Source organism: Lepisosteus platostomus, chromosome 4 (assembly GCF_059453375.1).
Source record: "Lepisosteus platostomus isolate fLepPlt1 chromosome 4, fLepPlt1.hap1, whole genome shotgun sequence".
Lineage (NCBI taxonomy): Eukaryota > Metazoa > Chordata > Actinopteri > Semionotiformes > Lepisosteidae > Lepisosteus > Lepisosteus platostomus.
In genome coordinates this window covers 53,767,528-53,793,985 of record NC_142614.1, presented here as the reverse complement: position 1 = coordinate 53,793,985, position 26,458 = coordinate 53,767,528, and the positions used below count along the sequence as shown (strand labels likewise).

The following is a 26,458-nucleotide window of genomic DNA, read 5'->3' as shown; positions in this document are numbered from 1 at the left end:
ACTTATGAGAAAAACAAGTATGTTATTTACTTCTTATACAAAAAGCAATTAAAATGCACAGAGAAAGTTGGGAATAAAGTTAAAAATCACATTTAAATCTAAAATGTTATATTAAATGTATACTTCTACAACCAAATTGAAAATTATATGTAATTTTGGTAATCACAAGAATTACATTACTGGTCTTTAATTAAGCTAATGAAAAGAAATATTTCATAGAAATATCCTATACTGACAGCTGAAACAACTGAACCATCTTAGTCTTGAACAGAGAAGACGATGAGGGCCCAGAAACAATAATTCAAAATACTCAAATGCATTGACAAAGCTAACCCAACGTACTGTACTTTTGAAAACCGACACATTCAAAACTGAGGTGGAGCTTCTTTTCACAAAGGATTGTAGGAGCATAGAACATAATCTCGGAATTGATCTGCTGACTTTTTTCAAGAAAGCACTGGAAAAAAGCCTTGGATCAATAGGTACTAGCAAACAAACGGAAACATATGTTCTATTCTTATGTGCTTGTTTTATCATTGTAATGATAATAATATATCATCATAATCATATTTATGATGTAAACAAAGGAGATAAAGTCTAAAGTGCATAGTGTAATTTTCTGCCAATAACTGAACTCACCGAAAACATTGTTTTTAAAAGATCAGCTCACGAAGATTTTCGAATAACACATATAACATCTTACACATTGAAACAAATCCTGGTTACAAACTATAACAAAGCAGAATGACAAAAACCGGGAGAAAGGTAAGCTTTAAGTCAGTGTGCTTTTTTAAACTTTCAAACCTGCCAAAAACAATCTCATCTAAACCAAAAGGTGTGCCTAGTTCCCTTATTTTGTTATTGTTGCCGGAGTTATGCCGGTCGGTCATCTGTTCCAGCGAGTCACAAGACCAAGCTGTTCCTGCGAATCACATGACAATTCCGGATCCCTCTGACTCTCACCGTTTCTCTCGATTGTTTTTGGTACATTTATTATTGCCAGAAGAAGATGGCGGCCGAGAGGGAACCTCCACCGTTGGGAGATGCAGAGCAGACCGACTTCAGGGAAGTGGAAGACGGGGAGGACCTCTTTGTCAGCACCGCCTCAACTCTGGAGGTGAGGCCGCTGAGCACATACGGATTTGGAACTAAACAATAACAAGCGTGTTCTATAATGATCTATAAAGACTCGCAGGCGATGTTTCTTGGGAAGTGTCAACTACAGTAACTTGAATTTCCCTTGAAGGGACAACTCTTTCGTTGTTTTTTGACATCGATACATCCCAGTGATAGTGATTCGCGAATCAATTTAATTAAAAAAAAAATCTGTATACAAAACAAAACCCGTTACCAACACGTACCAGTATATTAAAGATTTGTTAAAGGCTACAGAGTAAGTACGCATGTGTGAGACGAAAATAGGGGATGTGCCAGTCTATTACTCCCTCTTACAGATGAATAAATAAACGATTCTTAAAGTAATGTGGAATAAAACAGTATTCTATTTCGAATATCCAGTGATACTAAATTACGTCCTTGTGCACTAAACTTTGTTTCTTTTATTGTATCTCGCGAGATACATGTCAAGTACATTGTTACCTTTATATCATACTGATGTAAGGTTAAAGCAGCCTACTGTTATGATTATAACAAATTCTTACTTCTTCCTCCTGACTGCTTCTTTCCTTTTTGTACAGTATTTAATTACTTATAATTGATGTATTTTAATGATTCACATTGTTTATAAGTAACGAATGAAATACTGAAAGGGAAGCATTATATTATACTTCATGAACAGCAGACGTCTAGGCATATTTAATGCAGAAATGTAATAGTACTTCACAGTACTTAAGTTTAAAATGTCTTATGTAATGCAGCAGATGACATTGTTTTGAAGTCTTAATGTGTTTTCATATATATGAGGGAGAATCAAAATGTATGTACCCTTTCATGTTAGAAGAGACCTTGCTCATTGGAGTACAAGAAGAATGCAAGCAGCATCATAGTGAATTGTAGACAAAAATCAAATATAAGAAACATTAGAAAACATGTAGCATGTGTTCCCATAGTTATTTCAACTCAGGTGCCTACAATTTGTAAAGCAGCTTGTCATTAACACTAAACATGGTCTAAATTGAGTATGTTGTAGAGGCACTGCTTACAGAGCTGTTTATCTTGAATTCACTGTAAAGTATGAGTTTCAGACTCGTATGTGTAAGAGAGACACAGAGAGGATGTGGTACAGTATGTTTGGTGGTGAAGCAGGGGGGAGGTTCTTCCAGATGTTTTAAAGATTGAAACTTCCCTTACAAATTGCAGTCTCAGCTTTTACTAAATTATAGTAAGAGATGGTTGGCTTTTTACTGTATTATTTACAGCTCTTCTGTCTGAAGCCAGGAAACAATGATTGCCAGCTTTCTACTTTTTATCTTCACTTTTCCTGTTAAAAAAGTCATGTGTCTGTCCTGTGAGCAGTTTATAACGCTTGCTATGTTTACTGGTACTTTGTTTTTTTGCAGACTCTTGACTGGTTAACTACTGAAATAGCTGGGTAGCAGCACAGATTAACCAAAGTGACCTTTGATTTTACTCAATAGGTAGCTGTTATATGAACAATTGAAGTGAAAATTCTACAAATTTTAATTCCCACTGTTCAAGTATTAGTAAATCTAATAAAATAATATCTAATAAAAAATCTGTTTTGATGCAGTGAGCAAAGCTGATCTTGTGCTAATAGAACTGTTCTTGCTGAAGCCTGTCCTATTTTCTAAAAATTGATGATTCATTCTCATCAAATTAAAAAAAAACAATAGTACAAATGTTTGTTTAGACGTTTTATTACACTGAGATGGAAAAAATGAACAGAAGACTATGTTTAACCTGACATTACCCTTCTATTACCATTTCATCATAATGTAAACAAACCTTCTCAAGGATGTTGTTTGTAGTGGTTTCCATCTGATTACCTAATCAGAAAAATGTTTACGGGACACAACATCTCGCAGAGGGGGATGGTACATTACTTTATTAACCCTTTAAAATTTCTTGCATTAGGAATTATCTTTTCGCATACCCCAAATTGCTCTCCATGAGACACAGACAGGGAGAGAGCCTGGGGTCAGAGCGCAGGGTCTGCCATTGTACGGCGCCCCTGGAGCAGTTGGGGTTAAGGGCCTTGCTCAGGGGCCCAACGGAGTAGGGTTCCTCTGCTGGCTGTGGGATTTGAACCGGCAACCTCCCGGCCACAGGAGCAGATCCTTAGCCACAGAGCCGCCACTCTGCCCCAAAAGCTATGGCTGAAGTAGCAGACCCTCTGCCGTTCAGATTTAGTGATCATTTCTTTATTTTACCAAGCATTTCAGCTGAGCACACAGCATTCCACTTCAGATATAATTCCAGAGCCCATTGGAGTCGACAGTATAAACCATGACTGCATAAAGTTTTTTGTGGCTGTTTGATTTAACTTCCACTAAAGAAATTATACTTTTTCAAAGACACCTTTCTTTTACAGCTAACTGAATTTCAGAATTGTGGTACTTTTTATCCAATGACTTATTGTGGGAAGCTGGAGCGTGTTGATTAGGTTTGGGTGGAGTTTTGAACTTATTCTTACAAAATCTTCCTGAAAATGTGAGTGTGAGGATGACCTTCCACTATCCCAAACCTCGGCCAATTTATTGAATCAATGCTGAAATTGGAAAGGTACTAAGTGAGGAGGTATTGCAACCTTTCAAAACATCTTCTCTTGTTAATCATTGAGTACATGTATATCAGGTAAAGATATATTCAATGATATTGAAAAAATGAATATTCTTTATTTACAGATGTAGCATACTTTTTGTATTCCAAAACAACATTAAGAACCTTTTATGCTGTAAATGTGTGAGATTCTTATTTTTAATTATAAAGTTACAGTTTAAAATAGAACAAATTGGTAGTCTGATAGCCTGAGAACGTCTCACTCAGGAAAAGGTCTTTTGAGTTCTTATCTTTGCTTCGCGTTATTATTATTAAAGACACTATGATAAAATGCAAAAAGCAAATTTGCTACTTTGTGGATCCTTGAGAGATCAATATCACAGGCTGTTGTGAGATGCTTATATTACAATTTAGCAGCATGGGCCAGTGACTGAACCATTTCCTGTCTCCATTGTCATCCTCAAGAGAGCAGGAGATGGAAGCAGCTGAAACTTGGCCTCGCTTCCTTTCTGTGTTCTCTGAACACTGGGATTGTTTTTTTTTTTCTGGTGGAACAATATAGAGTTCTTATTAAACTTTTCATAAACATACCAGTTGCTCAATTCTGCTTATTCAAGTAATATTCATGAACGGTTGCTGTTTTTCTGAAGCAAAGCATTGTGATTTGTTGCTTTTTTTTTGTATTTTCAGTCCAGCCCTTCGTCTCCAGAACCAGCTAGCCTTCCTACTGAAGACATCAGTGTAAACTCTAATGGCCCTAAACCCACCGAGATCTTATTAGATGATGATCGAGAGGACCTTTTTGCTGGTAATTAATCTGCTTTCTTCATCCACAGATCTGATACAACATTACAACCATTTCTCTTTGGCCATCTCTGTAATTGAGACAACCTAGGGTTCATATTGTTGTAGATAATTCAGATGCAGTTTTATAAAATGTGGTTGGTAGAAGCTGACCATGTTAACTTTGTTCCACTTTAAAATGAATGGTCCTATTGAAGTTTCTAGGAAGGGCTCTCAATTTCAAAGCTCGCAAAGTTTGACAATGTGAGAGCCTTTAAAACTTTACTTTAAAAGTGTAGGGCCTACAATTTTATAAAACTTATTTTAACCCTCATCTTGGATGTTTTTTTTTTGTATGGTAGATTATAAATGGCAAAAATATGCCTTATCTAATGTGAACTCTGAAGAATGATTTGCCAGTCTTCCACTGAGATGCTGGCAAAACTAATCAGCTTTGCTGATTGAAAAAATTAATCATTATGTGAAAGTCAGTGACTTTAGTAAAGGAAATGTCTCTGATTCTGTGGGTTTGGACAGTTATGAGCAAGATTAGCTGCCACTGAGGGGTTTTAACTTTTTACTCATGGCTGTTATTAATCCAAACTGTAATTGCCTTCCTAACCTGTTCTAATGTAATTAGGAAATGTGGGAATATTTCTGTTTATTGTATTTTAAGGGAATATGTTTTTCATGTGTTTTAGTTTTCTGGGAAATTTAACTTCATATTAATATTGTTAGGTGATACTGTACATGTGGAGACAATGGAAAAAACAGAAAATGGAAGAAAACACGAGTATAGATGTGTGCTAATAAGAAGAGTAATTAGTTTTTTACTAGTAAAGATAATGGTGGAACACTTGTAATTAACAAAAATATTCCTTATTATATTAATTTTAAATATAAATTAGGCAGACTATGTCATTTAAATAGAATGTAGTAGCTCCAGTATGATATCTTAAAATATGTATGTTTGTGTTCATCTTAAACAATTTTACACACTGTCAGGCAATGGTGCCATAAGCTGAACGCAGAATAAAATCACTTGTCCTTTATCTTCACATCAGTGACAGTTTATTTCAATTCAACCAATTTTTTTTTCAACATGTGCAAGTACAACACTTCTGTTTCGTAATCTTACACTTATCTGTTGAAGCATTCACTGATTATACTCTTTACTGAGTGAACTAGTGCTTTATTTTCAGACAGCTGCCATTTGAAATAAAACAGGGTAATGTAACTTCGCAAATTTTGAATGTGAACTTGAAGTTTGAAAGATAATTTTATTTCTTAAGTTGAAGTCTAAAGCTGAATCTCCACAGCTTTTGACATGTGTGTTTCTCTTGCAAAGCATTTTTAATGCAGCTGGTAATTTCGCTGAAACTGGTACTGTCGCTGAAGCAGAACTTGTTCTTTTGCCTGTTGCTGTTTAACACAACTTCATTATTTTAGACTAAATTCCACTTACTATGGGAACTAAAACCAAATGTCACGTTCAGTGATGTCACTTAAATGACTGAAAATAATACTTTGTTCTTATTATATTACTGCTAGCTAGTTGACTAATTGGCCAACTCCAGACCATATTTATTGTGATGTCATTCTACTTCTTCAACTCAAATAAGTTTTAAGTCATCTGTCTCTGAAATTATACTTAAACTGAACTTTTCTCTGTATGAAAACAGGATGTAAGGCTTGGTTTGACCCCTCATTGTTTACTCGGCCCATGACCTCATCAGCTATTGCACTCCAGCCATAGTGTTTTAAATGATAACCTAGTGAAATTGGTGGCAACTGGGCTTGTCAGTACCTCTGCACGCATGTATTTCTGTAGTTTTTGTAGATACGACATAGCAATTTATAGTGATCCCAGTAGTGTCCACTTTTTGGTAACAAAGCTGTACACAACTGTAAATGAGAATCCCACAAAATCCCTTGATTAAATTCTACATTTTTAACTACAATGTAGACAAAAAATGGGAATAGCAATGTAAAGTCACATAACAGAGCGGTAACTCACTTGAGGCGTTTGAGAAAATGAGAGTCTCAGCAGCTGCCACATTTCTTTTTGTGCTTTTTTTTAGTTGCATTGGCACTGATTGACGTTGCTTTGGCTTGTAGAGGCTACCCTGAGCTGTCAAGTCTTGACTGTGATTTCAGGTGCCAGCGTGGAGCACACGTGTTTGGCAACGCGATGTCAGGGAAAGACAGCTCTACCCTTCCTCCTTTGACAATCTTTGTAAATGGGTGTCAAACAAATGAATAAATAATGAGACATGCTGTTCTGAAATGAGACCCGTTTATCTATGCAGCTCTATAAAATCAATGTCACAGCTCTAGAAATATATTTGCAAGCAGTGGGACTGTATTATTGTGACTTCAGTCGACATTCATTTTTGCCTCGATATATTCTCTCTGGTGAGTAGAAATACAGTCTCATGGCCGAAAAACAGCACCGATCAACTTCTCTGAGATGACTTTAATAATAGAAGGACATTGGCAATATTTAGTCTTTTCTGGATTTCATTTCAGCAGCTTCAGTTCTGATTAAAAAGTAATGACCTAGCAATTCAAAAGAAATAAAGAATTACATGCATTGTCTCTCCGCAGTGGGAGCAAAACTATTTCAATTTCATGACATTTTCACATTTCAAAAGCCTACTCTTTCCTTGTGCTTTAATAATGGTCATTCCCCAGCTTGTGCAGCTCAGTGACTAAGTTTGTGTGTGCAGTTCCCTGACGCGTGATGTCGGCCTCACAGCACTTGCCAAATTTATGTCTAGTTTGAATTTGCTGTGTGGCTTTTAACGTTTTCACCATTTCCCGCCACCAAACTCAAAGTATACTTTTTAAGGCTTATTTGTTAGTTCATAGTTTACGCAGTTGAACATTAATTAACTGTACGGTAGCATGTGACTTCAAATAAGTTTGATTTATATTATGGCTCCACTCATACCATCATGAATTTTGTGAGTGTGTTTGATCTATTCTTTTCTGTGTGTTGTTTTATGACAAGAACATGTGGTATCTTACCTTAGGGAACTTGTTCCATATTTTAAATAAATAACGACATATTTTTTAAAAAACTCCAGGTGTAGATAAATTCTAAATGGACTTTGTTCCATTTTGTTTTGAAATAGGTTTAATATTTATCGTCCAAATATGTCTGCTAAGGTGAAGTCTGTCTTCTTACTCTCTAAATTGCAGCATCCCTTTTATTAACTTCCCTCCCCCTTCTGTCAGGCTTGGTTCTTCTTAAATTCTCTTTCCATGTATTTTATTAACCCTTTTCGTTGGTCCAGTAAACTTCTATTTCTGTTCCTGTGTACTTGACAGCACTTTGTTTTCTTCTCTGCTCTCAGAGGCTACGGAGGAAGTGTCTCTTGACAGTCCAGAAAGGGAACCTATCCTCTCTGACGAGCAATCTCCCGCCATCACCCCAGTGACTCCTACTGCTCTTGTTACGCCCCGAGTAGAACCAAAAACAATCTCTATTCCTGCCATGTTTGAAAGATCCAAAGAGGAGGTAAATTTCTTCATTCAGTTTGGCTTCCTGTGGCTGAGCCCTGCTGTAAATCTGCACAGATATTGTAGAACAAGATAAATTCCTTTCAGATGGTAAGGTTGGTATTCAGATGTCACTAATTAGAACCTGGGCTGAGTTGGTTGTGGCTGGGACAGAGGTGGCAGTCCAGGATTTGCAGAGTTCTGCCTGGATAGATTTGGGAATAGTCAGCCAGGGCTCTCTGGGCTTTCTGGGAAATGGCAACTTCCTGGGCACCTGCAAGCTGTTTCAGTGACATGCTGCTCTTCGCATGGATGCTAACTCTCCTTTCAAGAGCTGTGGAGCTTGCAAAGTGTCAAATAATGAATGGCACTGCAGGTGGGCATGTGAGATGGGCATCCTCATATGTCTCATTCTCTCCTGAGGGGTGCAGAAGTTGTTGCTGGTCGGTTAAGTCTTAAAATAATTGAAAACTCCAAATCGGGTGGTTATATATTAAGGAGAACAGTGCTTCTCCCCTGGGTGGGATGCCAGCAAACAATAAAAAAACAACACATCCCAATGTCTGTGATAATGTTAACGTTGGCATAAAATATAAGGGGGAAATTCACCGTGTGCTTTCTAAATTGGTTAAGCTCTGTTGACATATGTTGTTTGGAAAGTTGTCATAGAAATATGTAGTCTCTGTAATTTCAGAGAAACTGGAAGGTGAGGATGAGCTTTGTCAGATATACTATTGTACTATGTATGGTAGCCAGTATGATGGACCTAAATGTTAATCTCAAAATGTCTTTACTTTCATAAAAAGATAATAACTCTTTTCAAACTTTCACTGAACTGTGCTGTAACTTCTTGCATCCCTACACCCCTAAGTCAGGGGGAGATCATCAAGTGCCAGGAAATTGTGGTCAAAATATCATGTGTTTTTTCACATTAGTTGGCACTGTTGTCTGCATGATTCTGGGTGTATCAGGGTCTTTCATTGAATATGATGACGGGGCTTCTGCAAGTTGTTTGGTAGATTAAGTAGGGAAATACTGCAGCACAGCAAGTATAACAAATATATAAAGAAACAAGTAATACATTTATTCCATGCTGAAAAGAAAAGAGAGAAAATGCAACGTTTTGGCTATGAAGCCTTGTAGCTGTTATATTCATTTAAATGTAGACACAGTAGTCAAGAATTTAACTTAATTTCCTATACACATTAATGTCTTTTCAGGACATGTAGCAGGACAGCCAGAGACCATTATTGAATATGGTTAGAGTGAATAAAAAATAAGAAGGAGGAAAAAGTACTTTTTGATGTGTAGAAACTGGAAAGGGCTCTAAACCTGAAACAGTTTATTCTTTCTTGTTACAAATTAGGGTGAAATTAACCTCAAGTTGTTATATTATTGCCCATGGACGGACACAGTGACTTGGATTTTTCCCAAAATCCAGAAAAAAAGTCATAGTCGCACAATTCATCGGACGTTTCATTTGTTTCAGATGATCCTTTAGCATAGAAACTTGATTTTGCTTGTCCTTAAAAGTGGTTTATAGTATAACAGTGTTTGTTTAATCATTTACATGACCTTTATTTCTTTAGACCTGTAAATACTATGTGGTTTGGCTAATGTGAATGAAATATTAAATGTGTTCAAGTAGTATGTCAGTAAGCAGTCATTTAAATATTATCTTTTTATTTTCCTTGAACGATCCTCTTGAAATACATTTATTACTACAAAAACCAATTAAAATGTATTTCTCCCCTAATAGATAGAAGAAGAAACAAATGGTGACTCATTTGATGTAAGGATTTCTGTGTCTGATCCAGAAAAAGTTGGTGAGTTAGGTTATTTTTATGCCCATTTTATAAATACCTGATTTTAAAAGAAAACCGTAGAATAACGTACTCATAAACTTAATTTGGTTGCGAAATACTTTGTGATTTTTTTCACAGTGACACTGTGACAGTACTTAAGCTTGTTTTTTTCATTTTAAGGGGATGGAATGAATGCTTATATGGCTTACAAAGTAACAACAAAGGTAAGAATAGGCTCCTTGTTTTTGCCATTTGTGAAATTAACAGGCTAACATTAATGTTTGTAATTGGATGATACATTCTGAAGTGGTTAGTGTTAACAAATAGCCTAGCAGTACCTTGTAAAAGTATTCAAGCCCTTCCAATGCTGTCCCATTTTGTTGAATTACATTATTATGTATCCACATTTTTAAAGCAAATATTTTTAATTCAAACCCAGATGCTCAAACTAGAGTATTGTGTGTATGAAAGACATCGAATGGCAGCAGAAAATGCAAAGAAACACAAGAAAATGAAAATATCTTGAAATATACTCCCACCTGAGTGAAAACTTGGTGGAAGCATCAATTGTAGCACTGCCAAGTTTGGACACTGGCTTGGTGCAATTTTCATCATCTCTTGCTCAGGCTCTGTCAAGTCGGTTGGGGATAGACAGAAATGTTCATGTCTTGCCAGAGATTTTTTTTATCTTTACTTGTAAGAATGGTGGCACAATGGTTAGTGTTGCTGCCTTGCAGTGCTGGAGCCCTGGGTTCAATTCTGGATCTTGGCGCTACAGTATATGCATGGAGTTTGTATATTCTCCTGCATTTTGCGTTTACTTGGATTTTCTCCCAGAGTCCAAAGACGTACTGCTACATTAATTGCCTTCTTGGTCCTGGTGCAAGTGTGTGCATGTTTGTGTCTGTGTGTGCCTTGTGATGGACTGGCTTCCTGGCCAGGGGTTTATCCTGCTTTGCACCTGTTGCTTTCCAGGATAGGCTTTGGCTCCCTTGCAACCCTGTATGGGATTAAGTGGATATGAAATGGGTGGATGGATGGAAGAAAAGACTTTGACTGGGCCATTCAAAGATATTCATTTTCTTCTTATTAAGCCACTAGTTTAGCTTTGGCCCAGGACTTGGTTCAAGCCGAAAGGTGAATGTTCATCCCAGTTTTAGGCCTTTAGCAGACTGAAGTAAGTTTTCTCCTAAGTTTGCCTGTACTTTCCATCATCTATTTTCTTCTTAATCTTGACAGCCTTCCCAGTCCCTGCTTGTAAGAACTAGCCACATAACAGTGCTCCCATCACCAAGCTTGTCAGCGGGGATGGTGTAGACTGTGTGATGCACTGTTTGGGTGTGTGCCAGAAGAAAAACTTTGTATTTAGATCAAAAAGTTCCACTACGTTTCAGTTTATTATGTACTAAGCATTAAACACATTTTATTTATTTGCTTATGCATGCTTATTGTTATATACATACAGAGTCAGTTTGATTAATTGACCGTTAATGACTGACCGTGACACATTCCAGTACGTTCTGCATAAACACTACATTGCCTCACTTGTGATGGAGCAGATTTTGGCCCAGGTGAAGAAGTGATTTAACCTGTTGGGTGTCAAGTCTGGTCGAAAGCAAGAAAGTAAAATGGAACAGAACCAATATGCCCTGCTTATCAAGAGATCAGAGCCTTCAATCAGCAATCAGTTTGTAAGAGGCTTGGCTAAGTTACTGTACTATAAATTGCCAACAGGGGTATTCAGGACCAGCACTTTCTAATCTCTTAAAACATTGCAGCCAAACATAGGCCATCAAGGATAGACCACGGGTTTGCCAAGATCGACATATCATCACTTTCCATCTTCGTGATTGTTGTCACACTGCCAGTTGCACAGCCTCAAAATTGCCAGGTCGTAACACAGAAATGTTGGCAACCTGACCTCTCACTCTAAAATGCACATCCTCATGCTACTGGTGTAACAAAAGTTTCTCACAAGTTCAGAATGTGCCAGTTATGCCTTGGATGCTTGACCTTCTAAGCCTGAGCCTTGTTGAACATTTGTAGGTTGAACTGGGATGATGTGTGGCATTTAGACTTAATGACCAGTGAACAATAACTCTATGCTTGTCCAGGCTTTTAAAGGGGAACAGCAGTCCCAATTTCTCAGACTAGTTATTAAAGCTCTTAAAAAAAATAATTAATTGATGGCATCACTAAATTTGTCAAATTCTGAATTAAACACAAAATCGTGAATTTTGCCCTTCCTGCTCACTAGATACTGTAATGACAAATGTGATGTACAAGCGCATAAGTATAGGTTGTGCACCTGATGTTTCACCACAAAGTTGTTCCGGCGTGATTTGCTTGCAGAATTAAAAAGGAGTATTTGTTGGCAAGAAGTCGAGAGCAATATTTCTATTGGATTAACAGTGATGTATTCACAAGCTTGTTTACAATATAATAGGACCATGTACATTTTACTTTCATTGTGGTTTGAAATGCACTCATCAGTGCTGATTCTTTCCAAGCCCAAAATATAAAAATAGCATTGCAGTTTCACTTTAAGAGAGGCATTTGCAGTATGATCTGTGGCATAATACTAGACTAGCTAGCGACTTACACATTGTACCCTTTTGATGACAGATGCTCAGTATAATGATTTTGCGTAAGTCTTGTCATTTAAGTAAAATGTTCTTGCTACAGAAAGTATTGTAATTTTCCTGATAATAACTTAGTGGATTTCTTTTGATGCTCAGTATATTCCCAGAAAATAGTAGGCTTTTTAAAACGTATTTAGATATAATTTGACATTTTGGTGAATAGACATTTCACTGAAGATCATTGCAAATATTAAATCATTCTTTACATTTTCAGACCCATGCCTTTGTAATTAAGCTTAGGATATTTTTGTCATAAATCTTTGTCTCCATTTGCATGGAGCCCATTTAAAAAAATTATACTTATTTCAACACCAACATGTTTGGAGAGGTATTATTATCAGTGTGTATACATGTGTAATTGTACTTCTGTTTACTCATAAAAATGTTATAGATTGTTGAGATTTTTGTTTATGCTCTTTCCCTTCCAGACTTCCCTATCCATTTTCAACAGGAATGAATTTTCAGTGAAGAGAAGGTTTAGTGACTTCTTGGGCCTGCATAGTAAGCTAGCCACAAAGTACATGCATATAGGATATATAGTTCCTCCAGCACCAGAAAAAAGCATTGTGGGTAAGAGAAAAAATCTATTAACTGGTAATATTTTGCACTGAGTGGCTGTTCATGTTTAATTCATGGAAACAGGTGATGACATATGAATCGCCCATGACTTAAGTACACCTTGACTTAAAGTACATTTCATATGAAGTCCATAAGAAATTGTTTTACTTCATACAAAATTCCATTATAAATACATGCACTTATTCTAAAGTGTTAACTATTTGCTCCCCATCTTTTTGTATTGAAGCTGTGTTCTTAGTCATGGTAATGTTTATGAAATGCAAAGATTGTTTGAATGATTCAGTTAGTCCTTGCTTTTTGTTTCCATTCCTCTTGTTCTATATATTGACACATTTAAAACCTGTCAGATAATACATTTACAGTCTAAAACACTTAAGCAATGCTGTCACTGCCCTTTTTTTCTCGTTGAGTGTTTGTCTTTACAGTTTTGCACATTCTTTGCAACTGTTTAAAGTTATGTTTTACTAATGATTTACAGGCATGACAAAGGTCAAAGTTGGCAAAGAAGACTCATCATCTGCAGAATTTGTAGAGAAACGAAGATCAGCACTAGAAAGGTACTATAAATGCCAACTCCTGAACTCTGCTCTGCACTTACTCAACAATCTCTTCTTCAGCAGCCAAAAATACAAAAAACTTATTAGAAAGCAAGAACACTTTTACCATTGTCTTGTAATTATTAATGAACTATCTAGGTCAATATCTTCCTGGTTTTTATTAGATATGAAATGTTATTCTTAGGCTTTGTATTCATCTGCATTATGATAATTATTTTCTATTTCCTGTTGCAAAATAGAACATATAAAATCAGTGCAGAATTCCAAGATACTGAAAGCAGTGTCTTGTAGTTTGAAAGTATAATACTCCTTACATAAACAGCATCCTTAAAATACATATTTTGTTCTTATTATTAATCCTAAGGTTAATAATTATTATTATCCCCAAGGGTACAAAAAAATATCAACACTAATACAGCCAAAATATATGAAACATAGAGGACAGGGAAAAAAGTAATAGTTTACTTTCTTTGTTATAATTTAGGCTAAAAATATATTTAGAAATTTTGTTTTACCATAACTCATCGTTCCTTTTAAAAGTCTTGTTTTAGTCTAGTTCTTGACCTTGTTCAGTGCAATACCCTGTTACCATTTGTAAAACTGCCAGTTGACCAATTAAAAATCAGAGCATTAATTTAATGAGTTTGATTAATTTTTCATTTTGAAAGACACCGATCACACCCATAAATATAAGGATTGTTAGTTGGCCTATAGATCAGAGGATCATTATGGCAAGTAAGAAAAAAATTATTTGCCCTTGAAGGTTTGTATAGTCAGCAGTGAGAAAAACATGAAGGTAAAAAATAAACATCATATTAATGATATACTTCCTGGTAATGCACTTGGTTTGTCTGCTAGTTGCTCTGAATTAAACACTGAAGCTGTTCTCAATACTAACCTAATAATGGTGTTCCACTGTGGCTGGATTATTCCCTAGAACACTGTGTATCTGGTGGAAGGGTTAAACATATTCATTGCCAATTCCGAGCACGTTGGTTTCTGGTGGGAGGATGTATAATACACTAGTCGGAACAAATTTATGTAAAAGCACTCCAGTATAAAGAGCACTCTTGTTCTGGTCTTTTATTGTACAAAGGTTAAGCAACAAAATATTAGAAGAATGATTATTACTGAACTCTAGGGTCTCAGATTTGACAGCACTTTAGCACAGCAGCAGTTTTTATAGCAGGCTGTATCCAGTTCACCCTTCTGACAGGTATTTGTGACAAGGCTGGTATTTTGTCTGCTTGTGATCCACTATAGTATTCTTTGTTTTGTGCATTCTGATGCATTGAATAAAAAATTAAAGTTAAGTGAGAGTTTGACATTTCTCTGCCCTTTTTATAATCACATTGATTGACTTGAAGGTCAGTGTTAACTCTGGGGCCATGGATGTCAAGTTATAGTCTTCAGCTGTGAAGAACTGGCTCCTGATTTAAAAAAAAAAGAGGAATAAAGAAAAAAAAGTTGCCATTTAGTTTGAGCAGGTGGTTTGTTTTAGGTTACTCGGTGTCTAGTGTTGAATACAGGAGTGGGCCCTTTCTCTGTGAGTAACATCCCAACATTTCCACAGAGAAAACAGACAGAGGCGGATTGTGTTGCTTTTCAAGGAATTACAATAGAACCGTGTCATGTGTTAAAATTACTTTATTTTTTTAAGGGAAAGATTGGTTATTTTAATTTATTTTAAGAGGAAGTATTTTTGTCTTCTTTGTCATACTCCATTGTTCCTGTATTTTAAAATACTGTACAGTGTGTATCCTTTAAACTCTTTTGTGTTTTGTGTTTTCTTGTCTCTGTAGCTTTTTATGACATTTATGAATAACTTCAAATCTTGCGAGCCTTATCATCAATTTTTGAATGGACAGGTGTTCTTACTGTCGTAGACCATCACCCAGTGGTTTCTCTGGCTTTATTTGTGTTTGTGAAACCTAACAATTTGCTTAAGAAGAAAAGTCAAGAATTTATAAACAATTCTAAACAAATGCGTTGGGTTAAGACAGATCATAAGGTAAATTAGTGTTCTGTTTTTCATATTTTTATGCACAGTAAAATTTTGTTATTTATAAGGGCTAGGTACATTGTAGTCTGTACTCATTCTGATTAATACACATGTGGGGCTTACAGTAATACCATATAGGGAAATTAGGGTATGCACTTCTACACAAACATGTTAACTCTTTGTATGCCGATGAATTATAAGATCACTAATACGTTTGCACGAATAGGCGAAATCTCAAATGTGATACTCGCAAATATCAGTGCTGTGCATTTTGTCCTGGACTAAATGAATTTATATTACCGCATTATTTTAGGGTACTTAAGGCACTGTTCTTTGTTTCTTCACAGGTATTTGGTAAGGACAGTAAAGCATCCCACTTTGCTACAGGACCCAGATGTACTGCAGTTTTTGGAAAGCTCAGAGGTGTGTTAACTTTGTGGTGATGTTGTAATACAGCGGTAGTGTTCAGTAACAGCAATGCTATTGAATTGACAGGAGCTCAGGTGTCTAACAAATTAGAAAAGGTCAACAAAGGTAGTCTTGAATTAAAAATTAATTTTCTCTTACCTTTCCTTGATGCTAAATCTGTATTTTACAACTTGGGTCTTTTTAATTTTCTAATGTGAGAAAAACATGCATAATCCCAGGACATGAAGACATTCCCTTCTCAATTCATTAACAATTCACTCCCATGCATGTTATCAATTGGGTAAAAACATTTGGTAAACTTTACCTGAAAATGGAAGCAAGAGCTCTGTGGTGGTTTAGATGGTGAATATCTAGGAAGTAAAAATTATGGTATTTTAAAACTTATTTAAAAAGCGAAAATGTGATAGATAAGGATGCAGCCAGTAGATGTGAAGTGGAGGATTGTAATATGAGGTACACAATCTTTGTCTAAACAGGTCAGTTATGAGGAGACCCTCCATGGTTGTGAGAGTCAATACAGTCTTGAAGCTTGCAATCTTAGTTGATTAGTTCAGAAAAAAGGTTTAATGTCGGTTGAGTAAGAAGGTTAAGAAGCAAGAACATATTTAATCACAATAATGGAATGTGATGATTTCTGTTGAAGTTGAACTCTTGAATTGAATGTTACAAAAGTGTTAGCAGGGAGGTGGTGATAAGCTTATAAGAAGTTCTTTGAGTCTCTGGCTTGGCTGAGTGAACTGTTGCAATCATTTTTCTTATGTATCAGCACTCCTGTGAGTTCACATTTCATATTTGAAAATGTGGTCCCTCAGCATTAATTCCTGTATTGTTATTTTGTTAGGATTGTTCCGGTTATGAGCTGCATTGTTTCTTTTGTTTGCTTTTGTTCTGTCCATTATATTTTCCTGTCTAAAAGATATCTGTTGTAGTTAGTGTTCACATGTGTAGGACACATATTCTTGAGCTTTGAAATGCCAAGGACAGTATGCAACATTTACAAAGCAAAGACAAGTCAAATGTACACATGAAACTGGAGCTAATATTTACTTGAAGAAAACACTTTAAATGAAGAAACTTTTAATAAGTTTGGTTCATTGCTCAAAGGCTGCTGTAAGGAGAAACTAATTTCTGTAATATTGTGAAAATATAGCTGACTTTCAGATACTCATTCCTTTACCCATCTGTAAGCTAAATTGGACTTTGGATTTTGACACTTGTTGTTACAGCTCGCCTTACAGTTCACGCCTTAAGTGACCAGTGAGTTACACACTGCAAATTGTTTTTGACAAACAGCTGTGTTCATCCATTTCTAATGAAAGTGGTCCGTAGGGGTAGAAGAAAAAAGTCAGGAATTGAAAGCTTTTTTGTTTGTTGTTCCTCTGAGAGTTTGAGAAGTAAATGTACAAAATTAGATCCTACAGTATTGAAATGTATGAGAGTGGAGAAAACCCCACATCCCGTTCTAACACCTTTTTCCCTGTGGCATCCAATCAAACCTCTAGCCTGTTAACCGGTTTGTTTGCCCTTATTTGTCATTTGATTCCAGCTGCCGAGAGCAGTTAGCACCCAGGCGCTGAGTGGGGCAGGAATATTGAGGATGGTAAACAAAGCTGCCGACGCTGTCAACAAAATGACAATCAAGATGAATGAATCGGATGCGGTAAGGGCTGATTTTTGGACTTGAATAATGAGATGAATTAATGAGCCTCTCCAATTGCATTGTAGGACTGTGCCTGTACAGAAGGGATAGTAATTTGCCATGTGGTTGGATGACCTGGCTACATTAAATAGGCTTCAACTGTATACATCGTTAATTTGCTGATTTTTCCTAAAATGAGAAACATAGTTTGCAGGTGGAAAACCCCATTTGTATTGGTTTGCACTTAGTAAATGAAGTCCATTTTTCATTTGGTAGTGGTTTGAAGAAAAGCAGCAGCAGTTTGAGAATCTGGACCAACAATTGAGGAAACTGCATACAAGTGTGGAGGCCTTGGTGTGTCACAGGAAAGGTTGGTGTTCATTTAATAGTTCAGTGAACACAGTCAGAGATAGTCATAGTTTTTTTAATAATAATTTTGGGATTTGTACAATAGCTTAGTAAAACAACACATTGTTTTACAACAAAACATTTGCTTTGGACAGACTTTGTTATGGAAGAAATTATGTTGTAGGAAGAACAGAGTTTAAAAGAAGTCAAATTAAGGAATTGAAGGGATGTACTCAAGGTGACAGTATCGCTCAGCTCAGCTAAAGCAGTTTCAGGGTGTTTCCATCAACTGGTGATGGTATTATCTATAAGTGCTAGTGCCGGACCCCCTCTGTACTGCCAGGTTTAAACGTTTAAAGCCTTTAGTTTTAAGAAAGCATTTGCGCTTCAATTTTTTTAAAAAAAATATATTTCTTGTGTTTCATGGTTTCATTTTCTTTAAGATACATATTTAGAAAATGAGTAGGTTGCTGATAGTTGATGTTGAGATTAACTTAAAATGTAAAGCTTAACATGAAGATAAAACTGGTTTTGCAAAAAATGCTTTATTTTCTCTTTTGTTTGCATCTGAGAGATTTGTTTAAAATAGATTTTTTTAAAAAACATTGTCTCTCCCTACTAGCGTTGAAAACACCCATGTGTCTCTGAGCACCTGGTGCCAACATGCGCTTTCTGGATCAAGGGCAGCCTAGCTGTGAGATGTTGACATGGTGTTTCCCTTTCAGAGCTCTCAGTAAACACAGCTGCCTTTGCTAAGAGTGCAGCCATGCTGGGGAACTCTGAGGACCACACAGCCCTGTCTCGGGCACTGTCCCAGCTGGCCGAAGTGGAGGAGAAGATCGATCAGCTGCATCAAGAACAGGCCTATGCAGATTTCTACCTGTTCTCAGAGCTGCTCAGTGACTATGTTCGCCTCATAACTGCTGTAAAGGTAACACTTTGTCTCATCACTCTCATCACAGTGTTCTGAAATCACACAATATAGAGATTTGTCCTCTAATTTGTAACAGTTTCTTTAAAATTTAGTGTGATGGGTAACTTTAAAATAAAGATTTTGTACCACCGGGAAAGGCTGATTTTTTTAAAAGCGTCTACCTGATTTGTTTTTTTTTATAGATTAAGCATTATGTTTTTTAATGATACACTGGTACTTTACTTAACAGTGTATGAAAAAACAAAATATCTGCTGGTTCAGAGATCTCCATGTAAATGATTTTTAATAGGATTGGCAAGTCCCCAAAGAACCTAATTTCTACTAATTACACACAAAGGGTTACAAATTAATCTCTGTAGTAAAAATTTTGTTAGTGTGACTTTTTATGTAGTCATCTCTGTGCTTTTTCCATTTAAATTGTTCTGAAATGTTTTTTTACACTAAGCTGATGACATTTTAAAATGAGGATTAATGTATAATTAAATGCTGTTTATTGTTTAATTGAAAACATATTCTTTGTGAATCTTTTAATTTGCATTTAATATTGTACTTAACCATTTAAATGACTAGAGAAGTTAGTTCATTTGTTAGTATGGCAGAGAAGGATGATTATTTCTAAAAGATTAAGTTTCTTCATAGGTAACATGTTCTTATCCTACCTGAAAGCTTCTTATCCACTGATATTCTGGGTTCCTAAAAGGATATTTTAAATCCACAGATTTACCTAAATGTGTGGTGGTACTAAGTTAGTCATTGTTGCTGTTGACTGTGAATGTGGATTGTGAATTACAAACTGTAAATGACAACGCATACATTTACTGAAACCAAAACCAAATCGTACCATTGAAGAAAGACCTGATTTTCAGTTATGTCACTTCTCTGCAGGGTGTTTTTGATCAGCGGATGAAGACTTGGTCGAAGTGGCAGGATGCCCAGGTTATGCTACAGAAAAAACGCGAGGCAGAGGCCAAGCTCCAGTACGCCAATAAACCAGACAAACTGCAGCAGGCCAAGGATGAAATCAAGGAGGTAAACCTGAGAATTGTTTTATAAACTACCTCACCTCTGGAGTACATCGTTCAGCACTGCCCCTGAAAGGGGAATGGGGCTCAGAGGAACGTCCAGTTATTTTGACATCACTGATGAGTGACAGCCCCTTGTAGTACACTGAATATCACAGAGCTCAGCGCATCTCTTCCCCTTCTCATTTTGTGTGATGCCACCCTCAGAATGTCCTCAGAATTTGAGCCATCCCTTCCTATACAAGAAATCTACAAAAAGCTCTTAATAATTCACTTTTTGTTTTCTCTGTGTAGAGCAATCATTAAAACATTATCCTTTCAAAGGTAAATATACCTCAGTTTTTACTTGAACATTATAAACCACTTTATTAGATTCCATAGTTCTAGACACTTATTTATTGAATACAAAAAAGTTAATAGCTTAGTGAATATTTAACAATACTCTTTTAATTCATAAAGATATTTCAGATTTTTTGACTGACATAAAATACTTTCTTCTTACCTCATTTTAAGCTATTACATGTTTGCAGTCATTTGTGTACTCAGATAAGCCAATTGAGAACAGAATTTCACTTACAATGATGAACTAAAGAGATCCCTTTTTTACAGCAAAGCATTTACCTCAGTCATTTTAGTTATGTACAGTACCTTGCTCAAAGGATACATTATCTCTCCTGAAATCCATGTGGTTGAGAGGCCAGAACCAAAGCCCTGCTTCATACCACTGCCCACATCTGTATAGATTTCACGTAACGGAGTACACGTTGATTCATTGGCTCTTTAGAAATCTCTCGTATATTTCAGCACTGAATATGTTCTCTTTGATTTCAAGGTTGTTAAGGCAAGGTCAGTTTAAAGAATATCTCATATTTGAATTACTTTTCAGCATAATACATTTTCAGCCTTGCCATAATTTATGCATTTTCTCTGCCATGCTTCACAAAGGAAATTGAAGAGGTAGGACAAACCTGGGTTTGGTTTTCTTTTACCTCATAAATCATTAGTAATAAGTATTTTGCTTCTGTTTAGTGTACATGATGCACTTTCAGAGAAATGAGAAAATCTGAAACTGCATAATTTATACCAAGGGTAGGCGACCCTGGTCCTCAATTGCAGCGTTTGTTTCTGGTTTTGATTCAATCTCAATTAAGGGGATAAGAAATCAAATCAGTTGTGCTATCCCGGTAGCCTTATCTCTTAATTAAAAAGTACCTCTAAAACCTGCTGATCTTGAAGATCAGTGTTGCCTATTCCTATAAAATTGACAAGTATAGCTCGTGTAAATTACTCGTTGTTTTGTTTTGTGTCATCTTTTCATCACACCTCATTTTATTTACTTTTCTCTGCTTCCAGACACCCCATAAGACATGAACATCCTGCCACAACGTTTCTGTTGTATAATGCATTAATCAATGACTTGTCACTATCTGAAAACTGACTAGCTCATCTGCAAAGTCAGCTTTTCCTTCTGCCTTCACCTAGGAATCTGAAAAACAATTTCCGTTTCCAAATGTGGGAACTCATTATAGTCATCCCTTTCCTACGTGACAGTTTCCTACAGGGATTGTGACCTTTAAATTCTGTAGCAAAAAATGAAGTACACAATGTATACTGGCTAACATCTGTCTAAAATCACTAGTGATTTATTACCTGGTTTAGCCTTGCTGGCCTAAAAACATCTGGAATGTACTGTACAAAATATTACAATTAAAACCTTTTCTGCAAATTAAGGATATAAAACAGTTTGTTCTGCAAATAAATGTACTGTTATATCTGATGTCTGTTCTGTCCAAGATTAAGGGTGGCTCAAGAATTTTCTTTCTTTTAATTTCTAATTGTTGTGTTAGATTGCCAATTGCAAAGCATTAGCTAATAGTTATTTTGTGCTTAATAATTGCAGCTACTTTTATCTTTTGAAGAGAATTAAAAAAATAATGTTTCATAGAGCAGTAAAAAACTGTCTCTTTGGCTGTTTAGACATTTTCTCTGTTTTGTCTTTTATTTCAAGGGAGTTTGTTCTTTAAGATTTAATTGAATACTGTGCATTATTAAACATTGAAGAAAGTGTATCTAAGGAACTACATAGAAACTGAAGAAGTGTAACTGATTTTCTTGTTCATTAACTTCTTACAAATGGATTCATGGTTTTGTAGAAAAGGTCAGAAAATATCATCCAATCACCTACATTTTAATTTTCTGTTTAGCTAATACTGTTTTTGTAGAATACTTTTGAATTAGAAATAGTAGTATTTTTATTTATTCCAGACTAGTTGTGTCACTCTAAATTTCTTTATTTTAAAGCTGCTGTTATTTTATAAAGACCTGTAACTTAAAAAAATGTCCCATCCCAGGAACTTTTTAGCTAAATTGATGAACAGACTAAAACATGCCAAAACATGCCATAATATTACTTCTTGACATTAAACTCTTATCTCATTCTCTCCATTTTGTCTCTCTTCAGTGGGAGGTTAAAGTCCAGCAAGGAGAGAGAGACTTTGAACAAATCTCCAAAACCATCCGCAAAGAAGTAGGAAGATTTGAGGCATGTACAGATTACAAAGTATCTTCTCAAGGCAGTCTGAACTCCTTATGTTAAATTGTGTTTCCATCCAACACAAAATAATCTGACATTCTTGTTTTCTAAAACTTTAATGTGACCTTTTTTTTCTGCCTACAGAAAGAACGAGTGACGGACTTCAAAGCCGTTATCATTAAGTACTTGGAGTCCTTAGTGCAGACACAACAACAGGTACCTGTGCTTTTTTCATAAATATTTTTTATAGTGTTTTATATAAGCACTTTTTCTCCATCACAACTGTTATTCATTTATAACAGACTGCTTGGTTTGAAACCCCATGGATATAAAACTAACAAATCTATTTTGCCATTATTATTAATAACAGTTGTCATGTGTGTGTCCTATTGCAAGGATACCCAGTTTTGATAATGTATTCTGACTATAGCTGAGTTTTAATTTACTTGGAACTTCTAAGTTACATACTTGGACATATGGACATGAACCAATAGGTTGCTTAAACACAAACCCTTTTGAAGGGTTTCATGTATGCACATGTTGGGAGATTTTATGTTTTTTTTAAATGCATTGGTTAAAAGGAAATTTCCAACATTTTTAGTAGCTGAAAACCACCAGAGAGCTCAAAATAGTGGTATTTCTGGGCAATGAAGAGTTCCTTTAAATGAGAATTTACATGGAATAAAAATTATCAGGGTTTAAAGACCAAAGAATTACAATTGGTACCCCAGGATTTTTCATGTCCTGAAGTGCATTGTTAAATGGGAAAAAAAAAACACATTTCCTAAGAAGTACATTCAGCTTTGCTCAAATCAGGGAGCGCTGTCACTAGGTGTGTAACTGGGAGGGTGCTGTGTGAGAATTTTTTGATGCCCACCTCCCATCTCCCCTAGAAATAAACCATCTTTGAATTTTAAAATACTCAGTTAAGCATGAGTGAAAGAGGTGTTCATTGGAGATGTAAGTGGGAATTGGAAAAATGCTGTGAGCCTCATCCTAAAGGTGATGTCACCTGAGAAGAACGGCACTCCTTCATATAAAAAAGCCTGAATGAGGATAAATAAAGAATGTGGGAGAGAAAAAAATCTTAACACTTTATTAAAATGATAAAGTTACCTGAAAGTGTAACATGAAACAAATGTCAGTCCTTAGGGATTAGTCAGAAATTTTACTTTCCATATGCTGTTTTTGTTCTATTATGATTGCCTTACTTTTATGTACAACCTGTGAAGAACCTTTAAAATCATCCTAGCCTTTTTTAAATGTGGTGTTCTGTTTTATTGAGACAAATTAGTGCTGTAGTAGTGATTAGGTTAATTGCACTTGCAGTACATTTATATCCAGCCATCTAGAGTCAATAAGCTCCTTCAACAAGCCCTCTTTGAAATATGGGAGTGCATCCTTGCTATTTTATTCTATTCTATAAATGTATTTGTATTCAGTACATTGGCAGTGCCACAATTTCCTATGGAGATGGATACAATAGGAAGACCCTTTTGTAACAAAGTCTTTTTCATAAATATGTTAAAAAGACAGAAGAGTTAAGCAGAGAAAAAAAGTAAAATAAAAAAAATGAAAACACCAAAAGAGAATTTTGTATATTGGATAAAAATCAGAATCACTCAGCATTAACCACTACAAATCCAAGAAATGTTGAATTCAGAGTTCTTTTTTGAAGGGGGATTAATAAAAAACCATGTATATGTTTGAAAAAAACTATGTATATGTTTTTGTCTATATGCAGCATATAAATCTGAGAGACAGGTAGGCTTTTGAAAACTATTGGAACATGTTGCAAGATTTTTGGCAGGGATATACCTCTTCTCACTTTATTAAACATTGGTGTGCTTCTTTCCACAGCTGATAAAATACTGGGAGGCATTCTTGCCAGAAGCCAAAGCGATAGCCTGAACGAAAGAGGATTCCATTTTAGAAGATGCTGTTGACACTTCTCATGTTTACATCGCAATTCCACACTAAAGAAAAATTGCACGGAAAAGGAATCTTAATTACCACCCAATAAACCACTGAATATTTTAAAATTTCAAACTTGTGGCTCCTTTTTATCCTGTGCTGTTTTATGAAGAAACTGCATGTCTTGTTACAATCCAAAATTTAAAAGGACTGTGGCATGATATTCTGCAGTACTTTGTTTAATTAAACACTACTGCTTTGTCTTATTTTTTATTATTTTTATTGTTTTCAATGCACTAAACGTGCACTGTGTGAGCCCAAAACCTTGAACATTTCAGTTTAAATGAACATTTGTGTTCTTAAATCTTTGTCAAAATCAATGGAAAAAAAAATCTTCTTTCATTTAACTTTACATTCCTGTACAGAAATCATACCTTTTTTTGATTATTATAGTGATAATAAAGGAATGTACCCCATGAGACATTGTGGTGTGATTTTGTGTGGAGTAAAACTGTTGTTTTGTATTCACTCAGTTAACTTAAATATTCTGAGCTTTGCAGGATGCCTAGTTAAAATAAAATCACACAAAAATGCCCAAAATACTGCTGATATTTTTTTTAATGTTCAGAGAACATTGCTGTTTAGAGAAGGAGGACCAGTGTATAAGGCAACATTGTGGAGTAGTGTTAGATCTCTGGACTGAAAGGTTGTGGGTTCAAATCCCAGGTGGCAAGCGGCTGTTCCTTTGAAGGAAGTTCGCTTGGATTGCTCCAGTAAATGCCCCACTGTATAAATAGGCTTCCAGTTTGTAATCAGAATGTTCTCAATTGATTTAATTGGGAAAATAAAGGTATAATTAGTTCCTCTATAGGTACCATGCTTAGAAAATCTCACCTAATTGTGTTCTTCTGAGTGTTCACTTCTTGTGCAGAATTTGGTTGTGGATGACATCACATTCACAGGTTTCTTTCAGTTTACTTTAATTTTTAATACCAAGAAAAGTGTATTTTAGATATGTTTAACCAGCAAAAACAATAGAACAAAACTAATGTTCAGTGGAAGTCGTAATACAGGAAGCGGTCAGATAGGATAGGATAAATTGGCATTTGGTACAGAAACTTGACAGTCAAAAGTGGAGTTTTTTAAGGGTGTCTACAACTTTTATTTAAAAAAACACTTCCCTGACTCATTTTTTTAACAGGTCTCTTGAGATAAATCACTCAAAGTATCAGTGTGACTAAAGGTTTGCTGGAGTTCAAGTGAAATTCGTGGAGTACAGTTTGCACTAAGCAGTCCTTATGTTTTACATCTGTTGTTCCTTAAGCGATTAACTGCTGAAAGATAGCCAGAGTGTTACAGCAAAAATGTCTTTGCTAAACTGAAATATTTGATTTCACAAAGCAAACACAGCTTGGTGTCTACGCAGAAATAGACCTGCTAGATTCTTTCCTGTCCTGACACTCAGCCCCCTCAAAAGATATGTTTGCTTTTTAAAGCCCAATTTGGTGCATGTTGAAAATCAGGCACACTGCTTATGTTAATGGGGAATCCAAATAGTGTTTTTCAAACTATTGTCTTGTTTCCTCTGTTTCTGCACGGATACTTTCTACTTAACATGACTGGAAATTTCACAGTGTGTTGACTGTGAAATTGGGGAGAAAAAACTAAACTTTTAAGCTGCACTTCCTTCTAATACAGAAAGTAAAAATAGAATATTTAAGTAGCAGAACCTAGGATGAACATGGTTCAGAATGAACACAAATTTAACAATAGCAAATAACATTCTTACTTTTAAATGTATAATTTGGAGTGTTATTTTAATTATTAGGGATAAATCAACTTGTTTAACTTATTAGTCACATTTCCATCCAACACAAACCACACCCAGAGCAGCATGGCTCAAATCAGGGCACAGAACTCTACCAATTCTTCACTAGAAGGTGCACTAATCCAAAATTGAACCCGGGACCCAAGAGTGAGCAGTGCTATCCTTGCGCCAGCTATAAAATACTCCACTTTCTCATCTAGAGTACCCATATAAACTCTATTTTTATCAACTATAACCTTT

The 26,458-nt window shown here is 35.7% G+C and overlaps 1 protein-coding gene and 1 long non-coding RNA gene across 3 annotated transcripts in view; one reads left to right on the top strand and one right to left on the bottom strand.

The window, feature by feature from the left end:
• The window catches only part of LOC148673430 (uncharacterized), a 399,373-nt gene that overhangs the window by 154,487 nt on the left and 218,428 nt on the right, over positions 1–26,458 (bottom strand). The gene's annotated exons all lie outside the window — the stretch shown is intronic.
• snx2 (sorting nexin 2) lies at positions 958–24,869 on the top strand. 2 transcript variants are annotated; one of them, XR_015936021.1, is made up of 15 exons: positions 958–1,117; positions 4,390–4,507; positions 7,842–8,005; positions 9,746–9,812; positions 9,972–10,015; positions 12,862–13,003; positions 13,491–13,569; positions 15,919–15,994; positions 17,547–17,660; positions 17,916–18,009; positions 18,713–18,918; positions 19,807–19,950; positions 22,405–22,489; positions 22,625–22,692; positions 24,337–24,869. XR_015936021.1 is itself a non-coding variant. In XM_088629871.1 (15 exons), exons 1-15 carry the CDS (start codon positions 1,010–1,012, stop codon positions 24,385–24,387), a joined length of 1,560 nt encoding a protein of 519 aa, XP_088485997.1. In that variant the 5' UTR covers positions 959–1,009; the 3' UTR covers positions 24,388–24,869. The 2 variants fall into 2 exon arrangements, 1 of the variants encoding a protein (XP_088485997.1); XM_088629871.1 differs by having other exon boundaries at positions 959–1,117; positions 22,405–22,485; positions 22,621–22,692.

Bases quoted from the DNA above. Each gene is read 5' to 3' on its own strand.
- snx2 (XM_088629871.1), top strand. From the start codon at position 1,010: ATGGCGGCCGAGAGGGAACCTCCACCGTTGGGAGATGCAGAGCAGACC. The intron at 10,016-12,861 runs GTAAGAATAGGC...TTTCCCTTCCAG, and splicing joins CTTACAAAGTAACAACAAAG to ACTTCCCTATCCATTTTCAA. The intron at 18,919-19,806 runs GTAACACTTTGT...ACTTCTCTGCAG, and splicing joins GCCTCATAACTGCTGTAAAG to GGTGTTTTTGATCAGCGGAT.